The sequence below is a fragment of the Engraulis encrasicolus genome, chromosome 20 (assembly GCF_034702125.1).
Source record: "Engraulis encrasicolus isolate BLACKSEA-1 chromosome 20, IST_EnEncr_1.0, whole genome shotgun sequence".
NCBI classification, from domain to species: Eukaryota; Metazoa; Chordata; class Actinopteri; order Clupeiformes; family Engraulidae; genus Engraulis; species Engraulis encrasicolus.
Genome location: NC_085876.1, coordinates 17,732,577 through 17,746,637, shown reverse-complemented (window position 1 = coordinate 17,746,637; position 14,061 = coordinate 17,732,577). Strand labels below are relative to the sequence as shown.

The window sequence follows — 14,061 nt, the reverse complement described above, 5'->3', positions numbered from 1 at the left end:
ATTGAATTTTACAAAATTCAAAATGGCGGGAAAACTATCCAGGCGGAAAATGACGTCATAGGGTGTGTTGGATTCGTCTTGGCCCAAGGATTCCAGGGATACCAAGTTTATGAAAATTGGCCCAGTGGTTCAAAAGTTACAAGCAGAAATGTACCTGCAACTTTGACCTGTTGGTGGCGCTAGAGCGTTGGGGCTGGGGACCTATAAATTGCTGTGGGTAATGCTGAGCCGGGCCCGAATGTGTGTGCCGATTTACAGCATTTTCCTACGTACGGTTCTATGGGCTGCCATAGACTTGCTAAGGAGAGGAAAGAGGTGACATAATAATAAGAATACCAGCTAAAACAGTAGGGGCCTTCGCCAGCTTCGCTGCTTGGCCCCTAACTAGTCATGGCTGTTATGACGAAATTTGTTGGTGTTCAGTTGATTTGAATGAGCATATTTGATAATGTACAGGTTGATGGGGAAGGGTCTGATTTCTGTCATTTGGTTTTGCTGAACAGATCATGAAGGCGTCTCTGTTTCTTGGAGATGATGATGGAGACCCATATCAGCAAGAACCATTAGAACAAAAGACATACCCTTCGCAGGAAAAGAGATTTGGTAAGAGCCATTGTCCTCGTTGCTCTGTAATACACTGTATTCATTTCATTTCACTGCATGATAGACCATGGGTTGTAATATATGTATACTTATGTCTAATTGTCCATGTCTATGTCCAAACCTAGAGTTTAGAGTCTATGTCTATGTCTGCATGGGAAAGTAAGAAACGTAATTTCAATTCTTTGTTTGAGCAGCAGTGCATGTAAAGAAATTGACAATAAAAACGACTTGACTTGACTTGACCAGGGGTTCCCAACCCTTTCCAACTTGGAGCCCACTTGACAATTTCACAAATGTTCTGGGGCCCACCTCGGACCCAAAAAGCAATAAAACTCAACACAACACAAATATTATTTAGATTTTCCAGGCCCACCTGGAATACCTTCAGGGCCCACAGATTGAGAGTCCCTGATGTAGATATCTGTTATCAAGTCCGATAGTTAAACACAATTTATTTTCAGTGCAATTGTTTACTTGCCATTTCTAGGAAATTCTGTTCGCACACTTAACTATTACATACAGGATCTCTCAAAACTCTATACAAATGTTAAATCTATTTCAAGAAGTTGTTAAAATCTAAGTAATTTTCAAAGTCTAATAGGATGTACAGACATCACTTAAGTGTTTTGTCACCACTTATTCTCAGATATCTAAAATCAGTGCTATGAGACCTGTTGCAGTCACTGGAAATGAATGCTGCCATTAAAAGGGAATGCACCTAAATGGCAAAAGAATTTTGTGTGATTTGCATTGTCCGCACCAGAATAGATGTTATTTTCAGAACAGATGTGTCAAAACAATTAAATCATGTCAGGAAATTCTATTATTAAAAACTAGAAATGCACTCAGAGTGCAGACCTCCGCCAAGGAAGCTGTTTGAGAGAACATTTGACTATTTTACTCGCAATGGAGAATAATCACTTGTTCCTTTTGTCATTTCCTACAACTCCAACACAAAATTTCATCAAAATCTGTTCATAACTTTTTGAGTTATCCTGATGACAAACAAACATCAACACGTCCGAAAACATAACCTCCTTGGCGGAGGTAATAATAATTACATTTCATTACACTTAGCTGACGCTGTTATCCAAAGCAACATAAAATCATTGTAAAATTGGTGGTTAAAGTCAAGTGTGTCGTATAAATTTTTTGGCATATCATGTATTACATTTTTGTTCAAACCAGTGATGTGTCTTATTGTGTATTGATAAATGATTCGACAGGATTGAGTGGCGTGAAAGGCCTCTTGAGTCACCTTCAGGAAACATCGTATAATCTCCCGCCGTCGTCAAAGCAGGCCAAGCAGCTGCTGCTGAGTCCCGACCCGTACGCAGCGCTCCTGTCATCCGGCAGCCACGGCCTCGCACCACGCGCCTCCCCCGCCCCCGCCCCGGAGGCGGCCATGCCCACAGTGGGCGCGCGCCACCTCGGGGCCCCCGTTCCCCTCGCTACCTCAGTGACTCAGGGGAAGTGCCGACTGCTGATGGACGCAGCCTTGTTCCACGGCCGCTCGTTCCGCGTGGGGTGGGGCCCGGGCTGGAAGCTGGTCCACAGCGGCCAGGTCTTGTCTGGTCACGGCGGCGGAGCTTCGCCGGACGTCGCTGCCAAGGATCCACTCCAACTGGACAGCTTCTCGGCTAGACCCACCACATCCAAGAAGTGAGTTTCTTTTTAAAGTATTTTTTTTTATTTCTCCCCCCCCCCCCCTCTCAAGAAGTGAGTTTCATGCCCTCTCATGTTTGTGCCACTAAAGCCCATCACTGTGCAATGTGTTCATTTAAATCATCTCTGATCGGAAATCACTGGATTATTTTTATTTATTATCATGTATTTATGGGTCAGTTTTAAAAAAATAAACATAACACGGCACATACTGACAAACATTTATTACAGTCATTGATGTAGTGTGCTTCAATAGAGTAGGTATTGTCAATTCAGGTCTTACAGCACAGGAGTCAACCCCTTTCTCACATATCAAACAGTAGAGGGTCTCATATCTTATTGTACTATTTGTGTTTGATTTTTTGTCACCGTTGTGATGACTGTTTTGATGTTTGATGAGTTTCTGAAAGCACTGCATTGCCAGTGATTCCCCCAGACATGTTCTTAGTCAAGGAGGGTGAGCGGTTAGCCGATATTTGTTTGACATGATGCGTGTGCGTTTGCGTGTGCGTGTTGTATGTGCACTCGATTATATATATTAAAAAAAAACCTAACCCTTCCTAGCATCTGCACTTGTTTTGTATATTTCCTGTGCACTTTGTATTTGCTAGTGATGTTGGCTATGATTAGGTCCTCTTTTGAAAGTCGCTTTGGTTATAAAGCGTCTGCCAAATGCAATGTAATAATATCAGAGACATGGGACTAATAGGCCTTGACATCAAAGTCTGTTTTTCACACCCCAGAAACCAAATGGTTGATATGTGGTTTTGTTTTTGTAAACCAACTTTAGAAATTACATTTGTCATACAAAACATTTGTTTTCAGGGGACATAGTCAAGGTGGAAACCCTTGTTCTGTTTTTTTTTTTTTAGGGGGGATTTTTGACCTTTATTATTATAGGACAGTGTGAGAGTAGACAGGAAATGACTGGAAGAGAGAGACGGGGCAGGGTCGGGAAAGGACCCGTGGGCAATGTAAGCCCAAATGTGGGAGGCTTAGCGCGCTGCGCCACAGCGCCCCCCTTTGTTCTGTTTGTACTCATTATGTATTTATTATTTATTGCCCATTGTCATTGGTCTTGTCAATTTTCATGTTAATCCATCCCTCTGTTACATAGCAACCCCTTTCAAGTCCACGTGGAGGAGGTGGTGAGTCTAGAATCCTCAGAGTCTGAGGTGAATCAGCTGTTGTATCTGCATCCGCTGGACATCAGCCTGAAGCACAGCACCGTCACCACAGACGGGCCCTGCCCCTTCATCCAGCCCAACGCAGGCGTACAGGCACTTCACGAGTTCGCCCAGTGGATCACAGGGGTCATTGAAGACGGGGACAGGAACGGTAAGTTGTTGTGGTTGTGATTACTATTATTATTGTTGTTGTTGTTGTTATTGTGATTACTATTATTATTATTTATAATAAATGCATTTCCATTGCACTTAGGCTTGATACAGTTATTAGTTGTTTATGTTGATCATAACCAACTGGTATCATGTAAGGCAAGAGGCGGCAAAATGTCTTATCACTAAAATATAATTCATAGTGCCTATATTCGACTACAATAGACCTGGGTAAAACAGACTGGAATTTCAGGCGTTCTCTTATACTGGTAATGAAAAAGAGTTGGAATCTAATGTATGCCAATTAATCAAAACGACACCTTTAATTCGACACCTTATAGCTGCCTTCTGTAACTCTTTGCTGTTGACATACTTAAAGCCATTCAGGGATTTTGGAAGTTGTACATGAATTATCAGAACACCTGAAGTTGGAAACTGCTAAATCTGCATGCAATTCCCAATTTTAACCGAAAAATAAAGAAAGAAGTTTTCAAAATTCCTGGTGACGTCGTGTGATTGATTGGACAGCTACCCACACCCCTGAACCCCGTTTGGTCAAGCTCACCAAGGGAGCACTGAAATGTTGTTAACAAGACGGGAGCTAGAGAACTTGTATTTTGTCCGTAATGGGCTATTTCATGTACTCCTCTCGGAATCTCTTGACGGTTCAAGTTAATATGACTAGTTGCAGAATAGCACTTCAATGTCATTCATAAACTCTGATTTCCACTTTAATTTCATTAATGAAGTATCTTTACTCCATCTCTACTCTTCTACTACTAAACACAGATGTGCTGAGCCATTGGCTTCAAGTCTGGATGCTGTGCAAAGCATTGTGGGGCCGTCTGAGTGAGAGCGGTGATGACCTCCACATGGAGCAAGGTGGCGGCGCCGGCTCTTACAAGCACCAGCTGGAGCGACGCCAGCGTTTCTCCGAGTGGCTGTCGAGTGCCGCGGAGATCCGCATTTCCCAGGAGGTGGGAGGGGCGGCGCAGGGCAGCTCGACGGAGACGATATTCAGCTACCTGACCGGATACAAGATCAGTCAAGCCTGCAAGCTGGCACAGCAGAGCGGTTTGTGAATCCTTTTGTCAGCTCTCCCCTAAATGCCCCTTGAATTTCTGAATTAAGGTTGTAGAAATCTTGTTTTCTAATTTATGTTATTCTGGTAAGCGAAACTATAACATTGAAATGAATAGTCTGGCATCATATACCATTAGTGAAGATGAACTTAGTGGGTGGAAGTAAAGGTTTAGGTTCAAACTCCTTATCAGTGTAGCCGTACCATCAACTTGCCCCATCAACTTGCTACACAAATTCAAACAGAAAAACAATTTGCTGCGCAAATAGGGTGATTGGAGGACACATTCCTTGTCCCTGATATGACTCTACTTTGTGACAAACCACGTCTAATTTACTGGACTAGTTGTTTTCGTAAATTAACAGAAATTATTTTTAAATGTATGTTTTTTGAATGAGTTCTTTTGATTCTGGATGTTCGTAGGGGACCATCGTCTGTCTCTGCTGCTGTCCCAGGCTGCCGGCCTGCCCTTCAACCAGGAGCTCCTGGCCCTGCAGCTCACCGACTGGAACCGCATGCAGACCGACTCTTGTTTGCAGGAAGAGAGACTTCGCATCTATGCTTTACTGGCTGGTAAACCGGTATGACTTATTTATATCTTCTTAGTAATAATGGTAATAATAGTCAGGGCTCTAAATTAATTATTTTCACCTCCAGACAAAATGGCTGGTAGTTGTTCATTTTACAGGCCAAATGCACACTCACTAATGGGTGAAAGTGGCTGGTATGTTTTCTTTTTTACACCAGACAAACTGAAATTTCACCAGAATTTGGCTGGTTGGCTGGTGTTAATTTAGAGCCCTGATAATAGTTATAATAATAATTATAATGATAATTCAGGGTGGGGCGGCCTCTCCCTACATCTCCATCCATGGCTGAAGTGCCCTTGAGCAAGGCACCTAACCCCACATTGCTCCATGGACTGTGATACCCAATACCCTGAAAAGTAATAACTGTAAGTCGCTTTGAATAAATGAAAGCGTCAACTAAGAGCAATGTAATGTAATGTAATTCTATGTTTGTTTAGGAGGTGAGTTTTTAAGTCTCATCATGGCCTGTCTGTCTATTTTCCTAAAGGTGTGGCAGTCTACAAACAGCTGTGTGAATGTTTGCGCTGAACTAGACTGGCAGCGCTGTGTTGCGGTGCACTTGTGGTACATGCTGCCTCCCACCGCCTCCGTTTCTGATGCACTCTTGAAATACGAGCATGCCTTTCAGGTGAGCAACATGTAACTTACAGTTTTTCTCGATTGGTTTGTCTAATTTCTTGAAACTGAGATGACATTCCTATAGCCATTGGGTCAGTTGGCCAAACACTTACACTTCTGCACAACAGTTCAGATAACTCGCAAAATGGCATATGCCTCCCAAAACATTCTTGCATCAGCACTAACCCTTCTCCCACATAAATAGTCAGTTCCATAAAAATGGCATAGATCCTTCTCAATTGCTTTGGCTCATTTGCATTCATTTAGTCCTTCTGTCAAAATAAACTGGATGGTTCAGCATAGCCACATGGATCCTCATCACTTGCTCATATCGCTCCAAAAACAGTTTACCCGTGTGTCAAAACTAAATTCCTTCCCCACATATATCATCAGTACCCCCAAAATACATTATCCCTTTGCCATTGTGTAAGCACTGCAAGGCAAAATGGTTAGATGTTTTGTTTTGTTTGCTAACAGATATCGACTATGTATAAAATTGAAAAAGTGAGTGGAACCATTGAAGTTTGACAACACAGACAATTTACCAAGGACATTTATCAGTAACTTTCTTTACTGTAAATTCATATACAGAAAGTAATGCCCATATATCACAGGTTTCTCATTGGTTTGGCTCATTTCTAAAAACAGAGATAACATTCTCAAAATAACATAGACAAATGCCAAAGTAACTAGCAATTTTTCAAAACAGAATGTCGTTTGAAAAAATGTCAAGAAATTAGACAAATAACAGGAAACTGTAGAATACACGTTTGTATAGTATTTTCAACAATTGCCATCTGCCATCTGCTAAAAAAGTGAAACCATTAAATGCTTGTAGTTGTAAATGTTTAGTTGATGATGGGCAGCACATGGACACTTCAAAATGACACAAAAAACACATATGGTGCCTTTAATGTATACACTCAATTCTAAAATGCATCAGTAGAAAGAGGTAAATCATAACGTGGAAGCTTGCAATCTGCAAGTATTTCATTTGTAACTTAAGACCAAAATGGTCAATAAAACTTAGGGTTTTAACCCTTTAGTCTTTGGCCGCCAGTAGTTTTCATTGCAATCCGGCTGCATCAGACCTTAAGTATTGTAAATACAAATACCAAACATTATCTCAGAAGAGTTGTTGATACCTTTTTTTTTACATAACAAAATATATTGTCTAATGTCTCATAATGAGATGTTTTCCTTTAAAAACAGGCTAATTGGTTGTGGATATCTTTTCTTCACAACGCAGGGTTCTTGTAATGGGCCGAAATAGTCTTGTGCCCCGCTTTAAAAACAGGCTAATTAGTTGTGGTTATGTTTTCTCCATGATGCAGGGCTCTTGTGATGGGCTAAAATATGCTTGTGCTCCGCTGCCTCCATATCTTGAGAGTGGTGACCCTGAGGAGATGGAGGAGAGTGGGATGAAGATCCCGGTGTATGACATATGCTTCCATTTATTAAAACTCTACTGTGACCGGTAAGTCAACTCGTTTAACATTACTTTACTTAACAAAAACAAATACTGTGCAAGCTATGATTATTGTCAGATAATATCCATAGTTGTTCACAATAATTCTATTTTGGCTTTACAACACATGCATGGCTCACAGCGTGAATAAACCATAGGAGATGTCAACCAAGATGGTAGCGCACAGTTTTACCATGCCTGTATATCCTTCAACTTAGACATGCAGCAGATCAGATTCTGTCTATGGGCATCTTGTTCAATACCGGTGATCACATAACCGTTGTTTACATGCTGTGTTGACCTTGTATTGTTGGTTGACTTGTAAGTTTTGTTAGTTGTGCTTTCCCGTTTTTGGAGATAAACACCTGCACATGTGCAGTTGTGTTTTCAAACGACAAAGATGCTTCCCCGATTGTAAGATGTGTTGATGGCCTTGTGTTTTTGTTTGTTGTCTCATCCACAGACATCATAACCTGCAGCACCTGCTAGATCCCAGCACAGTAACTGTCCAGCGGCTCGACTACCGTTTGTGTTGGCACCTGTGGAACGTCCTGCAGGCATTAAACTACACCCACCTGTCGCCAGAGTGCCAAGCTCACCTTCACACCAGCTACGCAGCCCAGCTGGAGAGCGCAGGCCACTGGGACTTGGCCATATTCGTGTTGCTGCATATATCCAACTCCATGTAAGCATCCCTTACGCTAGGTGCTACACTGGATGCATTACTACATTAAAGGCTTCTCTTCCACCAAGTCTGGTGTATTATCCTGTTACATGGCGACTGAATAAATACCCAAAACAAGAAATGCAGAATAATAAATCTCCATTTTGGTCCTGGCTGACAGGTGCAAGGAAAAGTTGACCAAGTCTAATCCTAAATTACTATGAATGACAGGCAGCTTTGACATAATATTGTGACATCTGGCCTGTGATGTGGTATGTAATTTGTGACCAAATTAACTCATTGCACGGTGACTAACAAAACGAACAAACAATCGTTAATGATGACAGAATCCCTCTACCTGATGCATAATCAAAATAAAAAAGCAGAGCAACGGTGACCTTTTTTTTTTCTCCTGGTAGGCAACGCGAGCGAGCGGTGCGCGAGATGCTGTGCACTTACTGCTCACTACTGGAATCGGAGGATTCCGCTGAGAAAGAGAATTTCCTCCAGGAGAGACTGCTGATCCCGGCACAGTGGATTCACGAGGCCAAGGCCGTCCGCGCCCGCCACATCTCCGACAGACACCAAGAGGCGCTGCACCTTTACCATGCCAACAGCTGGAGCCAGTGCCACCGCTTGGTCATTCACCATCTCGCCGCTGGTAAAAAAAATCTATTGTCAGATTTGTCCGATTTTGCAATTGTATCTGGGTCATTGACCTTATTAGGGCCTGAGCACCAAAGGTGTTTTTCTACCACTTCCTTTCTTCCTTTTCTTGCTTTATTTTAATCTTGTGCAGTGTCAAACATATTGTCAAATAAAATAAATAAAATTCTGAGTGACTGGGACGACAGAGGGAGGAGTTGTTTAGTGCACCCGCTCCTCCAGGAGCAGTCCTTGTATTTTACAATTGCAAAAAAGAAAAGAAAATCGTACACTGAACTGAGGGATATTGTCTGAGATGCTTTGTTCGATAAACAAAGTGGAAGAGGGGGGAAAAACACTCACTTTTTCGTCTTTGTTTAGATGGCATCATAAACGACAACCACGAATACCTGCTGCACCTCCTGGAAGGTCTCGCCGTGCCAGAGCGGCATGCTCAGATACAAGACTGGGACATTTCTGGGAAAGTGTTTCTGGACTACATCCACGTCATCCAAACACTGCAGTCCATCCAGCAGGTAGGTGGTACTACAGTACAGTACAGCACATTACACTTGACTGGCGCTTTTGTAACCAAAGTGACTTAGTCATTATACAGGGTATTGGTTACAGTCCCTGCAGCAATGTAAGATCAGGTGCCTTGCTCAAGGGCACCTCAGCCATGAATAAAGGTGTAGGATTAGCTGCCCCGATATGATTGCATAACACATCCTAACTTTTAGATCATCATTTTTGTATTGGTGTGATGATGGGCACCAGAAATGGCCAGAGAAACATTGCATTACATTACACTTGGCTAAATCGGTTATTGCAGGGAATTGGTTATAGTCCCTAGAGAAATTTGGGAGCTGCACCGCACGGTTTTAGGCACATGAAATACAATCTATTTAATGTTTTTATGTGCTTCATAGGCTGAGATTTCTTTTTTCCTTTTCCCAAAAATGGCTTAGGCATTTAGAGGGCATTTTTCTCCAGCTCTTTAAGGTTAAAGGCCATGTTCACGATTTAGCACTCACCAAGTGGTTACTGATGTGCACTGGTGTTCCCTGACAAGTTTGACAGCGACATATTGGCATGTTTTATTAAGCATTTTCTACATGGAAAAAGAGAGAACAACAGAAGCCCTATTTCACTACAAAACTTGGGGAATACCTTGGGGGATACACTGATCACCTAGCCTAGAAATCTAGACGCCCCTAGCGACCGCAAATTGAATTTGCTCCCGGGGGCAGTCTAGCGGACCCCGGTCGTTTTGCGAGGCTGAAAGTTATCCGATGACAGGGCCAATCAAATCGCGAGGGGGGCCGGGCTACCTAGTAAACAGGAAACTTTCTAAGAAGAAGCATGGTGTCCGTCCGTGCTACGTACAGCACGAAAGTGTTTACTTAATTTAAAAAGCCTGGATGATAATACATTTCGTGGCTGACATGGATTGATGTAATAATACACCATGAACTTATGGGGCACAAATAGATCTCAACACATTACCATTTGATCATTCGGTGTTTTAAACTAGCTCGGTAAGCTAAGTTGAGCATTTTACAGAACCAGATAGTCACACGTTATTATCAGACCACTACTGTATGTGTAGAATGAAATTGCTGCCCCAATTTCTAACAAGACACATGCCATTAAAAACGAGACATTTGGGAGCTTTGGAAGTCTTTGAGTAGCTACTAAATAGATGGGAATGACACCGAGTCTACCAAGCTAGTGGCTAGTTGACCTGTCGTCAACAACACAGACATAGGTGTCCAGGTTAGGGTTAGTCTTGGGGGAAAAAAACTAGGGTTAGAAACAAAAAACTAACATCAAAAAGATAACTAGCTCCGTTATATGGCGGTGGGATCGATAGTCTGGCTAGTGGGAGCGAGCTGACCGGGGAGCGTCCTGCGTTGGGAGCGACAATCCGGGAAAGTTATGGATAGCTGGCTAGCTAACGCCGAACATGCCATGTTGACAACAATCATAAATATAACCATTTAACAAGCCCCAAATTGCTCGACATTTTGCTGATTGATCAAGGAGGGTCATGTGGTTGAAAACGAGGCATTTTTGAACTGTATAAGTGAAAACACGATTTATTAGGAAACTTGTTTGTGGCTGTGGTCATCACACGAATTCACTGCTACGACGGCTGGATGTTGCCGCGTCACCTACAAAGAGGCCCTCGCTGGCTAGCTAACCTGTCGTCAATAGCAGAGCTAGGTATCCAGCCTTGTATTATATGCCGGCCCCAAATTCTAATAAGATCCATGTCATTAAAAACGAGACATTTGGGAGCTTTGAAAGTCTGTAAGTCGCTTACTAAATAGATGGGAATGACACCTGGTCTACCGACCTAGCGGCTAGCCATGTATTAGTTATGGGTATACAGCTAGCTAGCTAACACCGAACATGCCATGTTGACAACAATCATAAATATAACCATTTAACAAGCCCCAAATTGCTCGACATTTCGCTGATTGATCAAGGAGGGCCATGTGGTTGAAAACGATGCATTTTTGAACTGTATAAGTGAAAACACGATTTATTAGGAAACTTGTTTGTGGCTGTGGTCATCACACGAATTCACTGCTACGACGGCTCGAAATTGCCGCTTCAACTTCAAAGGGGCGTGTCGCGTGTACGAGACAGCTGTGACGTTACACAGAAGTGTGTGGGGATTGGTTGTTTGCCATCCAATTGCGTGACGTTGAGTGCTGAAGCAACCGTTTATCCCGCCCACACTGCTGCCCAGCTCTCCTAGACCCTGGTACAGCTTTTTGCTGTACGGGTCTGGCTGCGCTAGGCTACTGATCACCACTAACCACTTGGTCAGTGGCACATTTTTAATACAAATGTCTAGGTTGGTATTGAATACAGAATTGGACATGCCCATAGACAGCAATTCAAAAGCAGGTCGAGACACTTTCCAAATAAGCCAAATAACAGACTGCATTTCATGAGGACCACTCTGTTACATTACAGACAACTCAGAAAAGGGTCTGACTGTGCTAAACAGTGCACATTTAACCAGTAGGTAAAAGAAGATGCGATGTGGGTACTGGATTCATATTTCAAAACAAACTGATGTAATTCATCTTTTTTTTGTCTTGGTTGTGCAGATGGAGGGGCCTGGGTATCAGCTGGAAAGACTCTACACTGAGGTGACGTCACTATGCAGCAGAATTGAACTCCTCCAGTGTGCTTCAGCTAAGGACAGGCTTGCACAGTCAGGTGAGGGCAATTTAACATTTTATTTGCCTGATTTTATTTGCCTTTTTTGTTTTGTTGTATCCTACACAAAAGAGGATACAACAACAACAAAGTGAGAACATTGTCCTCTTTTCATGCACCGGTACACAAATTTAAGGTGTCAGGGATGTTGTGGTTCACGTCCTGAGTCCGAAGAGTTTTTAACTCTGTTGACTGCTGTTTGCCACTGGCACTGACCGCAGGTTTTCCTGGAGTTCAAAATGAGTGTGTTTCATTGCAATACATCCGAGGTCCTCAAGAGAATGTGCTGGTAACTGCCTTTTATTGTATTTGGGTAACATTTGAAGTCAGCAATAAAATGCAGAAGAGACGTTCCTCGTTCCTTCCTTCCCTACCCTGAGGAAGGCCGTCTTTGGCTGCAACATGTTGGCATCAAAGTCCTTTTCACACCAACCTACCCTCTCCATCACCTTGGAGTTACTACTAAGACACTTAAATTATTTGTAAGCCGAAGAGCAGCAGTTATTTCATGTGGCTACTTCCAAACAGTTTAGTTGTGTCTGGATGATTTCTTTAAAATTGAAAGGCTTGTTGTTTCTCAATCAAGTAGCTTCATCAGTTCTGGTTGATGTAAACCAGGGAATGCAATTACAGTATTGGCACATCCCTACGTGGGCATTACTCACCATACCAATTGTGCACTCTTTTCATAGTCATTTATTGCTCATCAGTCACCTACTACCATTATGTTTATATATATATATATATATATATATATATATATATATATATATATATATATATATATATATATATATATATAAAATTTTGTTTTTTTTATTGAGGAGGACAACTGTTGTGAACTAGCTTTGGCTAAAAACATCATGGTACATGGCATGCATATGGGGTACATATGGTAATGGTACATACATCTATGTAAATGTTTTTGTATCTGTCGGTCCCTACCTTAATAAACTGTTCAATCAATTGAAAATATTTTTTATGGCTAACACTTTGTCATGTTATCTCCACAGAAATGGCCAAACGTGTGGCCAACATCCTGCGTGCCGTTCTGACTCTGCAGCAGGGGGTAGATGCCTCGTCAGACGCCCTCTCCATCCCCTTGTGTTGCCTGGCACCCCACATCGGCCGGCTGCCTATGCCTGAAGACTACGCTCTCGAAGAACTCCGGAGTCTCACCCAGTCATACCTGCGGGAGCTTATTTTGAGCTAGTGAAGAAAAAAAAAAAGTGGTGCAATCCACTGTGTGTTTGTTCAAGAAAAATGGAGGATTTGATTTTAGTAGAAGCTTGTGGTCCAAGCAGCACTCGCTATGACCTTTTTCAGAAAATATTGTGGAGTACTGAAAAGGTAATGTGTTTCAAACTCTACATTCCATTCTGTATGATTGCAGTCCCTGTTTGTAAGCATAATGAGAGTGTTTGTGGTGTTAAAACTGCAGATGAATTCTACAATCCTAAAAAAGAGAAGAAACAATCTGTTTAGACCGCAACTGGTTTTTACCCTTAATGGGGGCAGGGCAGATCTGGTAGATTGTATCCGCCAAGTATGTTTCAGCTTTGCTGGAGACCCTTCTCTGCCCGTTACATTGTGTTGTCATGGAAACGTGCGGGGAGTCCTGATACTCTACATGATTGTATGAGGTGTTGCGCCGATGTGCGGGTGTTTCAGATGGGGTTTGTAGCTGGGTTTCATTTTCTCTGTATGTTATTGATTTTGTGTACCAAACAATATAGCATTGCAGAATGCAAGTAATATTTCTATTTTTGTAAGTTTTAAAATGTATAAAAAAAATAGAATTACAGCAGACTTGGTGTGTAATTGTGCCAAAACGCACAGCTGGAACACTTTCCTTCCACCAGTTGACTCTTTTCTATAAGCACACCTTATTTTTGTCCTGCTATTTTTTTCTGTTTGTTTAGTTTGTCCAAAAAAACTCCTTATTGAATTTTTTGAAAGCTGTTATCCACAATAGCTAAATCATTGCTGCCCTTTTCCCTCATTAAAACCATGAATAAAATATTTTTCGCTCTTGAAAACTGCAGAAATTGTGTTCTCTTCAATGTTTCTATCAGGGATGGTCTTGGCACATTTTCTTTTTTTCTGAGCCTTAGAGTTCTATTTTCAAGGAGCAACTCTGACATGTCTGGTCT

General features: G+C 42.1%; 1 protein-coding gene across 2 annotated transcripts in view; it reads left to right on the top strand.

Moving 5' to 3' along the window:
- nup98 (nucleoporin 98 and 96 precursor) overlaps positions 1-13,947 on the top strand; it is a 42,547-nt gene extending 28,600 nt beyond the window's left edge. For both annotated transcript variants that reach the window (XM_063185528.1, XM_063185529.1), the window contains 12 exons: positions 504-603; positions 1,830-2,265; positions 3,386-3,606; positions 4,395-4,679; positions 5,110-5,267; positions 5,764-5,904; positions 7,229-7,371; positions 7,826-8,047; positions 8,446-8,687; positions 9,053-9,207; positions 11,797-11,908; positions 12,922-13,947. In XM_063185528.1, the coding sequence (XP_063041598.1) occupies positions 504-603; positions 1,830-2,265; positions 3,386-3,606; positions 4,395-4,679; positions 5,110-5,267; positions 5,764-5,904; positions 7,229-7,371; positions 7,826-8,047; positions 8,446-8,687; positions 9,053-9,207; positions 11,797-11,908; positions 12,922-13,121 (2,415 nt within the window). In that variant the 3' untranslated portion in view covers positions 13,122-13,947. The remainder of the gene's footprint in view (positions 1-503; positions 604-1,829; positions 2,266-3,385; positions 3,607-4,394; positions 4,680-5,109; positions 5,268-5,763; positions 5,905-7,228; positions 7,372-7,825; positions 8,048-8,445; positions 8,688-9,052; positions 9,208-11,796; positions 11,909-12,921) is intronic.
- The last annotated feature ends 114 nt before the right edge of the window (positions 13,948-14,061 follow it).